This window comes from Petromyzon marinus, chromosome 2 (assembly GCF_048934315.1).
Source record: "Petromyzon marinus isolate PM22_M1 ecotype Great Lakes invasive population chromosome 2, UKy_Petmar_22M1.pri1.0, whole genome shotgun sequence".
In the NCBI taxonomy this organism is placed as follows: domain Eukaryota; kingdom Metazoa; phylum Chordata; class Hyperoartia; order Petromyzontiformes; family Petromyzontidae; genus Petromyzon; species Petromyzon marinus.
In genome coordinates, this window is record NC_133668.1 from 15,610,083 (window position 1) to 15,625,266 (window position 15,184).

Consider the following 15,184-nt stretch of genomic DNA (forward strand, 5'->3'; position numbering starts at 1 on the left):
CGTCATGCTATGACGTCATGAAAACGTAAACAGTTTGTTCAGTTTCATTTATTTTGGTATGGCCCTGTGAGCCATTCGGCTCTTAAATCGGGTGCAACCGCAACAAACAAAAACATGAACAAGAAAACATCTTAAAGTGACTGTGTGACTGTGCAAACAGAAAATCCAGGGAAAAAAACCCCAGCAAAATAGCACCGTACACCAACGCTGTGTGCACAAATCCCAGTGGGATGCAAGTCAAACAACAAGACAACTTAGAATAAGACCATCAGTCTAACTCTGTACTACAAACATGGCCAAACCAAAAAAAACGTTTTCGAAATCACCAAAATAATAATAATAGGCGTTACCCTTTCTGGCAATAAAACGGGTGTTCAGACGTTCAAACACCAAATAGAAACCTTTTTGCAAGGAATCAAGTCTGCATTAACCACACGCGGTGCTTGTGGTGAACACGCAAACAAAAAAAACATGCTCATAACATCGATATGGCATTGTCTTTGAAACTGATTGGCCTAACAACCATGACGTCACAAAGCGTGCGCGCGCGCCTCGTCAATCAAAAGGCGGCCCTGTTGCTCAGGGTGATGGGCGGGGGAGGCGGCTGCGCCGTGCGCCCTCCGCTCACTGTTGTCACGCCCCCCCCCCACACCCACCCCACCCGGCGGTGTTGATGACGTAAGCGGTCTTGGCGGTACGCCGCGCAACCCCCCCCCCCAGGTAAGATGGCCGCGGCGAGTCGCACCTCGCGCGTGCTGGGGCCCAGCCAAAGGCTGTGCGGTGTGCCGCAGTCAGGTCGCTTCTGAAGCATGTTAATAAGCTCCGTGGGCTTTACCTGGTAAGATTAAAAAAAAGTGTATTAGTTTAGTTTTATTTGTACGTGTTTATATTTTAAGTGATTTATTTACGCTTCCTATACTTTTCACCCCGATTGTGTTTTTTTGTTTTAAGCGATCTGACCCGCCGCCTCTACTGGACATGTGTGAACAAATATCTTTATAGCTCATCGGATACATTGATATTCTGATTTCAGTAGGGGCGCGAGTGCGACACGACGCAGTACAGTGCTAGAGCGCTAATACTAAACACGTAGAGCCATTATTGCTGATCGATCCACTGCTGGATGACAGCCTTCTCGCCGTGCGGGTTCGTCGTGGTTGTTTGACCATACTTCACCGCACTGGTCAGCACCGTTTGAAGGCGGGGGAATGTGATATTGAAGCAGACGTGTACAGTACGACAATATTGCTGTACTGTTTGCTGTCCACAACGTATCTCCGCAGACTATAACAGCAATTGCGCGTGGTGACAGTTGTGCAAAAAACAAAAGAGCTTCATAGCTCATTGGATTTCTCCAGTCTAAATAAACATTCTGACTGGTTGCATATTCCAGCACTATCCAGGGTAAATACTGTAATGTACGTCTAATCTTCCAAGAATTTAGATGGTGCGTATTTCGGGTGATCTGGTTATATGATTTACCATTAGACTACAGCACTAAATCTAATGCAATGCAAACACTATATATTACGTACACGGTACGAATGCAGCAATATTGATATGCATTGACAACACTCAATCATAATCCATTGATGTCGCCATCCCTCTTGGTGTTTCCAGTTGGCTTTTTCTCACTTTGCGTTCTTCATAAAGTTATTTAATCACTACCTGGAGTGCATTTCCGACGGTTGTTACAACTATCGTGAGCAAATCGGTTGCAGGCAGCTCCACTAAATGCAAGTACATTTTCTGCACGCTTTATGCACATTCATGTACTACAATTCTACTTTTTGCATTCACTATTAGAGAGTCAAGGAATCTGATGTTGGCTCGAATAGTCTCAATGGAATGGCCAACATTTAATGAAATTATCATGTATCGATAGAGTGGTGATGTGCATGTGACCATACATCAAGAAGGTTTGCAGCCCATCGTGTGAATTCTTCAGCGTTTTCCTCTTCTAACACCATCTAGGACACTAAAGATTTAAACTTTTTCCATGCAGGATCCTTCAGGAAAACTACGAACTGAGGGTTTGTTGGGTCGACAAAGAATAAAAACTATGCTACTGAAATGAGACCTGTGACAAGGTTGTGTTTTACCATTTTATTTCATTAGTTTATATGAAAAAGTAACTATTTCCTCGGTGGGCGCAATGGTTAATAATGTCCGTTTTTAAACGGAACTAAGGTGTTTTATTGCACCGTTACAACCATCTAGAATAATGAAGTTACGGTTGTTTGCAAGATGGGTATGTTTTATTGTTTACCCTCGTGGATTATACCTCATTCGAGTGCATTAAATATCTGCTAAACAATTGTGAAGATTCACGGTGAAATTGTATTTTAAAAAAAACCACCTGGGATGTTTATTTGCGCATTGATGTTTACATCAGCAAATGCCAATCATGATGAGTTCATGCAAATGGCATATATAAAAGTCTCGCAGAAGGCAACCCTGTGATGTATTGCACAGTATTTGGGCAGCATGTCTGGCCATCAATTCATAATTCACACACCCAGTGTTTACAGGTCGTGCGAGCGAAGTGGAATCAAAGTACAGCGCTGTATTCACTTACAAGCAGTCTCGTGGCAGGAATTATTGCCGAGCTGCATGCCCTGATATTAACGACGTAGAGCCCATTGCCATATAGGCATATGTGGAGCGCAAGGAAGGGCTTGCCCTCGTGGTCGCAGACGAACAGATGCTTGAATTTAACTTTTATTGTTATATATTGTATGGTTAATATTTCTAAAACCTAGATTTCAAAGTCATGTCCTTCTTTGTGGAGATGCATTTAATAAATAGCATTTGATCAAACGAGTTATTCTCACTGCAATGTACGACGCATTTGGATGAATTCGGGCGGTGGCAGCTTAGTCACCTATGTAGGTGGACACATAAATTACATACATTTCTATTCGCGTCATACAAGTTGTGCAAATAGTAAATATTCAACAAACGGAAAAAATACGTCTCAAATATCACAACTGAACTTTAACATTTTCATTCGCGTCATACAAGTTGTGCAAATAGTAAATATTCAACAAACGGAAAAAAATGTCTCAAATATCACAACTGAACTTTAAATAAGAAATGAACATCAGACAAGCCATTGATCATGAATGTTTCATGATACCGTACGTACTTTAATAATTATTTGGTTCTTTCGGTGAAGTCACGTAGATAGAAAATAATAAAATAACAAACAAAAACTCACGACTTAAATTTTGATTTAAAGCTTTCGTGACTGCAGGGATTCATATTCTTGGTTCTTTCTACGTGACTTAACCGAAAGAACCAAGAATAAAAAAACTCACACAGGCGGTCACGACCCCTTGTGTTGCGATCGAAACGTCAAGTTTTTGGTTTTTATAAGTTAAAAAAATATAGTTGAATTTGTAATTATTTATTATTTTAGTATTTTCTATCTACGTGACTTTACCGAAAGCACCAAAGAATATGAATTCATGCAAGTCACGAAAGTTTTAAGTAACAGTACTTTAAGAAGTTGTGTGCCGTTAGCATTCATCAGCAAGCCGTAACTGGTTGTGCCCGAGTGCACGGTGCGTGATTGTTTTAACCACACCAAGTCATCAGCGACGTCCGTCTGGACGACCGCAATGAGACACTGCAGTTTTTTTTCTGTTTCCTGTTTAGCGATAATCCAGTATTAAGACAGTTGCAACACCAGCTCACGAATACTTGGCCTTGTAACATACCGGTTACAGGAACATGTCTAGCTCCGTGAAATCCCTTGTAAAAGTTATTAGGCTCTAGAAATCCTCACGGCTAATGCCTTAATTAAACAATAATAGTTGTGACTACGCCTCCGCGTACAACGTTAAGTGGGGCTTAACTCCGGTGGTTTCCCGCGAGCCATTGTTTTCACATCCATACTCCAATCGTGGGGCCCAGTTTAAAATTAACTCTAAAATCCCAATACGCCAGTGTTGTATGGCGCGCAGTGATGTACTAGTTCCAGTAATACGAAGAACAGTACAATGCTTGTAGTACTGTGTGGGGGAGCAGTGGATGGAAGTAGGTATTGTACAAGAGTGCCGTAGTTGTGGTACAGTACTATCTGGTGAGTGCGTAACGCGAGCGCGCTTGGCTACGGTAGCGCAGTCGCGTGCTGCCAGTACTGTAAGAGGAGTGCTCAATGTATGCCGAACTTCTTTCGCACCGTGCGAAGCAATGGGCGGAGGTGCGCCGAGTGCTTCCGTGCCGTCACCGCGTCGCGAGGTACAGTGGCGCACTGTATTAAACAGCTGAGCTGGAGGAGCGAGCCGCGCGCTGTGATTGGCTGCCCGCCTCGCCCTCTCGGCCAATGGGAGCGCGCGATCCGGTAAACCCCCCACCCCCTCTCCCTGGCCGAGCGCTGCGAGGTCGCGCGCCCTCGGCTCTCCGCCCCAGCTCCACCTCACGGACCCCCACGCCTCCTACATCGCCCCCCTCTCGGCTCGACCAGCCACGGCACCTCAACCTCCTCGCGGCCCCCCTCCCCCGTGATAATCTTGCCGGCCTCCCCGCGCCCGCAGGCCCGGCGACGACTGTATAAAGCGGCATAGCGGTGGATCCGCTGTGACTCCGACCCCCTTCTCGCCTGCCTGCCTACCTGGGGGTCTCCTGGCGATGTCACCCTGACCTACTCCTCTCTCTGTCCTGCCTGCCTGGGTCTCTTCGAGTCTCCTTCACCCCGTCTGGTCTGCCTTCCCAGGTTCCCCACTCGAGTGTCCAGACCACCCCCCCTCCCCTCGACTCCCCCTGCCTGTGTTCGCACGCCGGACTCCGAACCGAACCCAGGTCGCCGTCTCGAGGCCGCGTCCACCCCGGGGGGTGGTGGCGGGGGGGTGTGGGTGTTCATTCCTTCAGCCCGCGTGGTGGTGAAGGAGTGGTGAGGGACTTGGGGAGGACTCGCTTGACGGGGGGAGAAAGGACGACGAGGACGAGGAGGAGAGAGAGAGAAAGAGAGAGAGCGCCATGGCAGAGGCGCCCCCCGTGGGTGAGGGCCTGAGCTCGGCGGCCGCGGTGCCGCTACCCGAGGGGGTGGACGGGCTGGCGCAGAGCCTCCAGGGCGGAGGTGGCGCCACGTGGGACCCGAGCCAGAGCAAGGACTGGGACACTGAGCCCGCTTCTTCGGCCTGCCTGCTGCGGATCAAGAGGTGCGGGCGCAGCACACGGGGGGAGGGGGGGCTCTGGGCGCACACACCCGCAGGGTGTACGGATTCACGTGATAAGGGCACATACGTTGAGTAGGTACGCACAAATCTGTCAATAGTTGACCCCCCTCACTCCCTGTACGCACGCGTACTTTTTACACCCACCCCCCCCCCTCTCCACGAATCCTGTAGAACGGCCGATATTTAATCCACGCAGAAACGGTCCAGGGTTAATAATATTAACGTGTTGAAGCAATCAGACCACCGCCAGACTATCTAACTAATTTTAAGGCCAATGTAGATATTATTATCGAGGCTTCACCCCCCCCCCCCGTTACCTATGCGTACGTACATTGTCAGTAGACCCCCCCGTACTAAAGCGTATATATTTGAGTTAACCCCTCACCCCCTCCATGCGTACCTACTAAATGTAAGGCCCCTAAGAGGCCGTATTTAGGCTCACTTGCTACTCAGGGCTCACTGGACACACAGATCCAACAGAGTACGCCGACTCATTGGGTAAACAGATCTACAAGGGAACACAGACTTTACTAAGCACCACACGGGCCCGTTGACATGGGCTCACTGGGTTCACAGACTTAATTGATGCACATCCAGTGAGTGCATCGAGTACAAGGGCTGACTTGTGTTCACCGACTCGGGTGGGTGCACCGATTGATCAAGTACACGATTGAATACACACCGGATCGCTTTAGATACCGGTGAGCATGTGCTCCAGGCCAGGGTGGTCCTGCATTGCACGTCGTGCCGGGCATTGCACGTCCTGAGTTTGTGAATAACAAACATCGATGCTCGTGTAAGCTGCGGCCTATGGAAGACACGGCGGCAAGAGGAGGTAACTGTTGTTTGGTGGTAATCGCTTTGCGTTGCGTTTTTTGTACGGGCTCTCCGGTTTCCTTCCACCCGTAAAACCAATCAACGATGGAACCGACCGGTATAATTAATCCAAAGTTGAGGTGGGATGGTGCGTTAAATAGTCAGCGCTCTAGAATGCGTCTCTGTCGCTGGCCCAGGGCGCATCGCTGAGATTGATGTGGTTCGTATCAGATTGTTTCCGTATGAATTCTTTTTTTTTACCATTTACATACTTTATGGGTCATACGTTAATGTGATCCCTGCAATCCGCTAGAGGCTGCTAGATTCATAGCTTTGTAAAAAAAAACATATATACACCGTACACTTTATACGTGAATCACATCTAAACAATATATTGCATTGTTTGGTTGTGAATTTATATTTTACCTAGTGCATATAAATAACTTAAAAGAAATATGAATTTAGAACCCTTTTTGCCTGTGCAATTTTCTTCGCCATTTTATAAAGGGCTCACCCCACAACACCTTTTTGAATACGAGCTAACTTACCCCTCATAGCGACATGGCATAGTGCTCAGCCCATTGAACCATACCTCCAGTACCCTCCAGAAAATGCATCTTGAGATGCAGCGTGAGACTGCTGAAAAATAACCAGCTTCGAAGCACAACTGTGCCTTGCCAACTGATCTCTCATGATAAAACAAACCCGGTTGGGTGGTAGAATCCATTAGTCATGTTGGATTCTCGCTACATACCTAGTACAATCACCCAGGAATGTCTGTCCTTAACGCTCGTGACGGGCACTTCACATCGACCAGCCCCCCTCATTTATATTCATGAGCAGGTGACGTCTTCCAAATGGACACACCTCCCCCACCCCTCATTAATATTCATGAGGAGGTAACGTCACTCAATATGAAGTACTCCCCCCCCCTGCCCTTCACGAATATAATAATGCGCAAGTGGTGTCACTCCACATCGAACAGACCCCCTCATTAATAATCATGAGCAGTTTAACACGTAGGCTTTCGCGACCAATATCATCCATAATAGAGGTTTTTGGGTTAGATCGCGTAAATATATAAATGTGTCGTTAAACCCGCCACCACCCAACACAGCCAACTCGTAAGAGTTGTCACGTAAACAGAACGTTCCAATTCGTCACTGGTACGGCACACCGGTGTGTTGGAGAGCCAAGCCACAACATTTACAATCTCGACAGATTTGTGGAGAAGTCTTACTGTTTCGTTCCTTATATAGAGGCGTAGATCTGTTGACCACCCTTCTGCACTCTTGAACAATGTGGGGGGAGTGGGGGGGGGGGTTACTGAGGCAACGTACATTATTCATGTGCATTATGCGAGCCCTTTGAACTTGTCCTTCCTGTCTATTGTGTTTATTAAAATAGCCCTACCAAAAGATGTATTACCGAAGCTATCAACAGAAGGTGTGTACAGGATTAACTGCACGTGTGGTAAATGTTATGTTGGGCAAACAGGACGAATGATCAGCACGAGAATAAAAGAACATCAGAGAAATATTAAATTATCCCAAATACAACTGTCAGCAGTAGGAGAACTAGCTTCTACTGGCCAAGACTAATTAGAGAATCTATCGAAATTGAAATAAATCAAAATAACTTTAACCGGTAGGATAGCTACCGCCTTAGTGCTGCGTGGAAGCGAATCATCAAATAATACATTATTGAAATGCATGGCTACAAAGGGCAGTTTACTTCAATAGGGATTGCCGTTGGTAGGGCTATTTTAGTTTAACACGTAGGCTTTCGCGACCAATATCATCCATAATTGAGGTTTTTGGGTTAGATCGCGTAAATATATAAATGTGTCATTAAAACCCGCCACCACCCAATACAGCCAACTAGTAGGGGGTTGTCATGGAAACAGAACGTGCCAATTCGTCACTAGTACAGCACACCCGGTGTGTTGGAGAGCCAAGCCACAACATTTACAAACTGAGTACGACGTTTCGCCAGAAATTACAACTAGCTTCATCAGGCGACAGCTTCATCAGGCTGTTGTGGCTTGGCTCTCCAACACACCGGCATGGTGTACTAGTGACGAATTGGCCATGTTCTGTTTACATGACAACCCTTACTAGTTGGCTGTGTTGGGTGGTGGCGGGTTTTAACGACACATATATTTAGGCGATCTAACCTAAAATCCTCTTATGAATAATTATAAGGTGACGCCCTCCAAATGGACACCCCCCTCTCTATTCATAATAATTAGCGGCTGACGTCACTCCACATGGGGGGGCGAGGCGCCTCCTCCCCCCTCCTCGGCGTCAACTTACAACCCTCACTACAAAGGCAGAACCCTCACGTCACGCGACCAAAGTAAAAATGACGTCGTGATGAACAATGGATTATAACCTTAAAATGAAATAGGTCTGTGTCCCGCAGCCCTTACAAATTGCACGTGCATTGATGCAATGAATATCACGTCGCGGTCTGATTTTCGCTTGCAAGTTTCAGATTTACTGCAATACACCCGTCCTTGGACGGACAAAAGGCGAGTTTTCAAGAATGAGGCTTTTAAAGTGCCATGTTAATGCTTGACAGTACTGTTTCTGAATGTCACAAAATGTGTCAACTACCCCGCCGCCCATCGCTGTGGTGTGTTTTGCACCCATGACGAGACTAGTATCCAAGAGCCTTTTAGTTTGGTACAATGCGGTTGACTGCTTTTTGGAAGTGTGAGAATAGATGCGTGTGATCAAGTAGTACAGGACTACTGTCGTCATAGAGATTTAGTGTACATTACAGACAACTCTTTTAAAGAGGATTTGAATCTTTTAAAATTAAAGATGTGTTAATATTTGTTAAACGAATTGAATATTGTTCTTTAATCATGGAAGCCTCACTTGTCAATATTCATTTTTGAGATGTATGCATCAATGTTTGGTAAGTTATTTTGTGTGCACATTACACGTAGACCATCACCTTGAAGTGGTGAAAAAAGTTAAATGAAAAGGATCGTTAACATAAGGAATGTCATCATTTGTTGGTGCGTCGGTCGGTCGTATCCTATTGCCAAGAAGCCATGTGTACTGTACGTCATTGTTTGGTGACTCAGTTTTAGAGTAAGATGCCTGCAATCATGAAGTAGTCGTGAGTTCAAATTCCGGTTGGAAGTTGGCTAAGCTCATTCGTCGGGGGGTAGATAAAATACTCGTTTTGGGGACGTCAACTACACGTGTCCGATTGGTAGACTCATCTCTGTCAGGAGATAGATGAGCATTGCCTCAATGCTTATTTGAGAAAGAAGTCGCGTTGACTTAAAATAGTTCAGCTGATGTGTAAAAGAAAATCGCCTGCGGTCGCCGGATTGTGCAGCCAGTTATGTAATTGCAAGCTGCTGCCGTTTTCCGTGTGCTGCTCTATGAGTGGGCAGTGGGGTGCAGCTGGGCCACCAGGCGCTTGGTGTCTTTGAGCGAGTGAATTTACTAAACTAGCCTTCGGTGTGTGTGATGTGTATGACTTTCAGGGACATAATGAGCATATACAAGGAGCCTCCTCCCGGAATGTTTGTGGTGCCTGACCCAGAAGACATGACTAAGGTAAAATATGGCCCTGGTTATAAGTGGTGCTGCTGATTCAAACTTTCCCCTTGACTTTTTCTACCAATAAGGTGTTTTTTTTTTAACAACTTGAATTTCAGAATAAGCATGTACTGTACAAAATGATGACAATGACCTGCAGTATGATATATTTGGCACAATTTACAGCACAACCCAGCATGTTTGGTCTCACTGATGCTTTTCAGTCAATCTTATCAACAGAAAAAAACATTTTAAGGTCACCTTGGAAAAGTGGGCGGGGGGGTCTCTTCCAGTGGGCTCTCATCTGCTTCGAAATAGTGACATTGACATTCCATTTATAATATTAACCGTCTTGTATGTTAAATTGCACTTCTTTGTGGCATGGCGTTCCTTGGCACTGATGTCCTTGATGGGTAAGATATGTTTTGTTTTATGTGGGGGTTTACAGTGTGGAAAAGTAATCCAGTCATTCAGTTGTATTTTTGTACCCAAACTGGATGTGGTCTTACCAGGCCCTGGAGATCTCAAACAATTTAGACAATACTCTTTGGTTCTTTCGGTAAAGTCACTTAGGTATAAAATAAAACAAATCACGTTTCGATTGCAACACAAGCAATCATCATCAGGTGGGAAAACCACAGCAAGAAAACTGTTTTTTTTGCTGAAGTGGGAGAGAGAGATGCCGTGGTAAGAGGTTATATAGGTAAGCAAGGGGGGAGAGGGAGGAGGGGGGTGTGGGGTAGGGGGGAGCGCTGCGTGGACGCTAGGAGAGGGAAGTGAGGCTGGGGGGGGGGGAAGTGGGAGGGGCTGGAAGTGGGAGGCCGAGAGAGCTGGGGATGCGGGGAGGAAGTTAACTCGTAAAAATAGACCCGGCAGGTATGAAAGAAGACAACCACTACAAAGCAGTTAGGGTTTTACCTGGTTGATAACAATGACCGTCTCAATATCAACAGTAGAGAACAATATTATTATTGCTGCTGTAATGGCCCTATCGCTATTTATTACACATACAACTGTGTGTTTGTGTGCTGCAGATCCACGCGTTGATTACTGGGCCATTTGACACCCCTTACGAGGGTGGCTTTTTCCTTTTCCTGTTCCGCTGTCCACCCGACTACCCAATCAAACCTCCCCGTGTCAAGCTACTCACCACGGGCAGCAACACAGTGCGCTTTAACCCCAACTTCTACCGCAATGGCAAGGTCTGCCTGAGCATCCTCGGGTAAGTTGTGCACAAGTAACATTACTGTCCATTTATTCACTATTTTTTATTTTATTAAAATAACTTGACTTGGTAATCTCATAACATGTGTTTGATGAATTGGTGGTGTCTGCCATTTGGGCTGGTTGTCTTGTATTTATGTTTATATTGCATTGACTTATAAACAAAAAGAGGGCAATTTGGTTTGAGGCCTAGTTCATGCAAAATATTCAGATTCTGACATAATTTGGATTAACATAACAAAACGAGGATTTTTGTCTGAGTTAAAACAACGCCAACAGCTAACACGCCGCCATTTTTGCAAAGTACTTTTGGAGGAATAAACTGAGACCGGTTACCTGGTTTCCTCATTCATGTTGGCTGTGTGAAACTCTACACTGGGCACTTGCATACTCACTGCGTGTAATAATTATTCTGTTGCTGTGCATTTTACATGTGATGTAGCAATCGCAAGGTACGTATGTTAATTACTATTGGTGTGTGATCGAATGCTTAGGACGTGGTCGGGTCCTGCATGGAGCCCAGCCCAGAGCATTTCATCTGTTCTGATCTCAATACAGTCGCTTATGACAGAAAACCCATACCACAACGAGCCAGGCTTTGAACAGGTGCGTGGAAACATGCATGAGACGAAGGGATATACAAAGAATTTCATGGGGGTTTAACATGGTACGTGGGTGAAGACATTTTGTAAAATTGATTTTAGTGTTACACGGGATGTCAGGTTGAGTGTTAGCGCACAGCTAACATCAGTGGCAAGTGGTATCTTAACTGGTCATGGCCCTCGACCCCCTTAAACTCACAGACCACCATATTGAAGTATGGTAAAATAACCTTCATGACCAAAACACTTGAGAACCTTTATCAAGCAATCAACAACAAATGGATTTAAATTCAGAGGGTAAAAATGTATTTAAAGATGATGTGATGCTGTTTGTGTAGGAACGGCACTCGGGAGATAGCAAGCGCTACAATGAGTGCATCCAGCACGAGACTATTCGTGTGGCTGTGTGCGACATGTTGGAGGGAAGGTGTCTTTGTCCCGATGCCTTACGGTAAGGTGTAAGCTGTTGATTGTCAATGAAATTTTAATTTAAAAATTCCTATAAAGCTTTAGATGCTTGTACAATATTTTACAGTGTCTGAAATATCTCACTATGATAGCCCATCTTGATGGAAACATTTTTAAAAGCTACTGCAAGAGAAAATTATTTGAAAAGTTACAAACTCAGGCTTGCATACAATCACTAATCTTTTTGTGCTGTCGATGGATCACCGGAGAAATACTAGCTCGCGCACTAAGCCTTTCCAGTATACATTGCTGAGAATGAACTATAAATGTAATTCAAGAGTACATATCCATACATTTTCCATGCAGAACATGTATTTACGTGTAATGATTAGACTTGGTACGGTTAAATGATTAAAACATGTAGCTATATACACCATTTGTATACATATTATTTAATGATCTTTTTTTTTCTTCAGGAGTGTCATGGAAAAGTCTTTTCTTGAGTACTATGAATTTTATGAAACCGTGTGCAAGGAAAAGGTGCATACGCAAGGCCAGGCAATGCAGGTAAAGCAATTGTAGTAATTATTTTTTACATTGATAAATGTAGTAATGCAGCGTTGTGTTTACAAGTGGGGATCTAATGATGTGTGAATATTGATACCCGATCAGCAGGGGCGGAGCCAGGATTTCAGGCCGGAGTGACATTCAACAAATTTTTATTTCAAGAATGATTAGAGAGTCAGGCTGTTGAACTAGACGCCATCGGTTGGCGACACATTCTGACAATGCAGTTGCACGGAGTCTGCCAGACCGAGTGTCGTACACTTATACGCAGAATGTCACCCCTGTCACCCCCCCCCTGGCTCCGCCCCTGCCGATCAGTGTTACCAGTTTTTATGGTATTAATACTGACATACTTCAGCATGTTATAAACAGCACATGTTTGCCCAGTGTTAAATGTGTCAGAATTATTCTAAGATGTTAAAGACATGTTAACATCTTGCATGATTTTAATAGTATGGCGAGTGGAGTGCAGGACTAAGGTTAAAAAAGTAGTTTACTTTGAATACACAAACTGAAAAATATAAATGTTCACGACAAAGTTAGCAGTGTATTACTTTTTTTTAAAGAAAGGTAGATATTTTTTTTATTACAGCAAGGCAGTTACTAGTCTGATATACGCACGTTCGATAAGATTAAGCATCCACAGAACTCTTGAAGGTGGGATGGGTGGGAAACGCGATCACTAAATATACAGCTCAATTTCCAATATGCTTTGTAAATGCTCAATATGCATGTGTATCTGAAAACTGGTGTCTGTAAAGTAGTGGGTCTTTGGGCACAATGGAAATTGAGCTGTATAAATAACTGCCCCACTCCTATTTCATTCCCTCCCTTTCGTTCCCTATATTTAACCTTACTAGTGGGGAAATTTAAAATAATATAATCACTAGTCTGCTGTAACCAATACGTATTAAAAGACGTATGTGCCTGCAGTTGCTGTGGTGATGTTTTTCTGTTATAAGGAATTGAAGTTGAATCCTGGAACTGATATTTTGCTCTCAATCCGTTATCACGGTTGCTGCCCCCAATTTTGCACAGGATCCTTTTGGGGAGAAGCGCGGCCACTTTGACTACCAGGGCTTGCTGGTCCGCCTCCAGGCAGTGCGGCAGCGGCTACACATCCGGCTGGAAGAAAAGCTTTCCGATCCCGACTCGGATTCCAGCACAAGCAGCGCGGGCACAGAGAGCGAAGCTCGCAGTGTGTCCTAGCCTGGGGCTTTGGGCCGCACTCGCTACCTGCTTCACAGGCACTTCCCCGCACCTCGAGGGTTTTTGGCTTGAAAAGCAAAGACCGGAAAACTACCGACGCTGGGCAAAGACATCTGTGATTAAAAAAAGGAAAAGCATGATTTCATATAGTTTCATTATTGTTAACCTGCATTGTTGGCTTTGAAAATCGAAACTCTGGACGTGTGTTAGTGTGTGCCCAGAGCAGTTGCTTTGGGACAAGTCGCGCACTGAACCAACTACATTCCCAACTCAAGCAGCACTGAAGCTCCTACCATTCAACTCGCCGCACATTCTATTTTGGTGTTGGCATTAAATATGCATCTCTTTACCAATCTCGCAATAAGTGCAGAAGTGTTGAGGTCGGGGTCCACCAATTTTAAATGTAATAGAAAATTATGCCCTACATGGAGTATCCTGCTATGAATGTAATCTACATTATTTAATGACAATTAGATGTAATGTTTTAGCGGCACCAACAGCAAGACATGCACTAGACTTACCCTGTGTTAATGCACATACCAAGTTTGCAAGTAATCCTGTACAGCTTGGAAAGGAGCTTTAAAGGGGAAAAGTCAATGTCAATCACTGAAGCAGCTGCACACTCTTGAAACCACTCTACATTTACACAAGGGAGCAGCCCCATGAAGACTCCTATAATTAATGGCACTGCATACTTTTTTCTTAAGACAAAACCACAGCTTGGGTGTTGTCCAAACTACAAGGTGCACTTGCAACAATTGTGGACGTTGGTAAAAGTAATCATTTAAATGGTCCGTATATGCCATATTTCTTTTAGACCATAGACCACATCAATTGTATTCGTATGCAAGTCATAGTAAACCGCTGGTAATTGTCGCACGTGTGAACACTGCTTTTAAGTTGTTCATCAATTGGTGACTGAGAATTTTGGAAATTGCTGACATCTGCAGTGATCTGGTAATTTCTCCAGGTGTTTTCAGTTGCACTGATGGTAATGAAATCCCTGTATTCATTGGCTTGTGCAAGGCTGTAAAGTTTTGCAGAGCAAGCTTGTACATCTGGGAGTAAGGTCAATGCAAATATTGTAAATATTGTATTTCTTGTTTAGTCTTGAAAACCACAAATTATGAACCAAATGTATGCATGTTTCAAACCTTTGCAGCTCCCTTAAATGCAAGTTTAAGAAATGGAGACTGGCTTCCTGATTATTTTTCTTGCGTGTAATTTTCTAATCGCAAAACATTTAGAACTGCTTCATGTGCAAATTCCACTCCGTTAACATGCCATTTTCACAAATCAATTGCATGGGCTGTTACTATAAAAGATTTGCAGTTTGTAAAAACATTTTTTTTTACAGTATTGTTATTTAGTAATGGAAAATTATCAACATTAAGGAATGTAATTGTTTCCCCCCCCTTAAATACACGTGGATACATTTAGGCTGATAATTTTAGGTACCCTTGTGAATTTACGCGATCTCACCCAAAAACCTCTTATGGATAAAAATAAAGAGAAGCTTAAATGCTCTAAAGTGGCAGCTTTCCCAGATTCTGCATGATAGTAAAATGTATTATCAATGGAAGCATCGGGCCACGTGTTTCCTAAACCTTAA

General features: G+C 44.3%; 1 protein-coding gene across 4 annotated transcripts; it reads left to right on the top strand.

Moving 5' to 3' along the window:
* Positions 1–708: 708 nt before the first annotated feature.
* Positions 709–14,763, top strand: UBE2Z (ubiquitin conjugating enzyme E2 Z). 4 transcript variants are annotated; one of them, XM_032961177.2, is made up of 8 exons: positions 709–838; positions 4,721–5,165; positions 9,508–9,580; positions 10,597–10,784; positions 11,281–11,392; positions 11,727–11,839; positions 12,273–12,363; positions 13,402–14,763. In XM_032961177.2, the coding sequence occupies exons 2-8, from the start codon at positions 4,984–4,986 to the stop codon at positions 13,570–13,572; spliced, it is 930 nt and encodes a 309-aa protein (XP_032817068.1). In that variant the 5' UTR covers positions 709–838; positions 4,721–4,983; the 3' UTR covers positions 13,573–14,763. The 4 variants fall into 4 exon arrangements, with proteins under 4 accessions (XP_032817068.1, XP_075926712.1, XP_075926716.1 ...); XM_076070597.1 differs by having other exon boundaries at positions 721–838; positions 1,621–5,165; XM_076070601.1 differs by lacking the exon at positions 709–838 and adding an exon at positions 845–1,736 and having other exon boundaries at positions 2,006–5,165.
* The last annotated feature ends 421 nt before the right edge of the window (positions 14,764–15,184 follow it).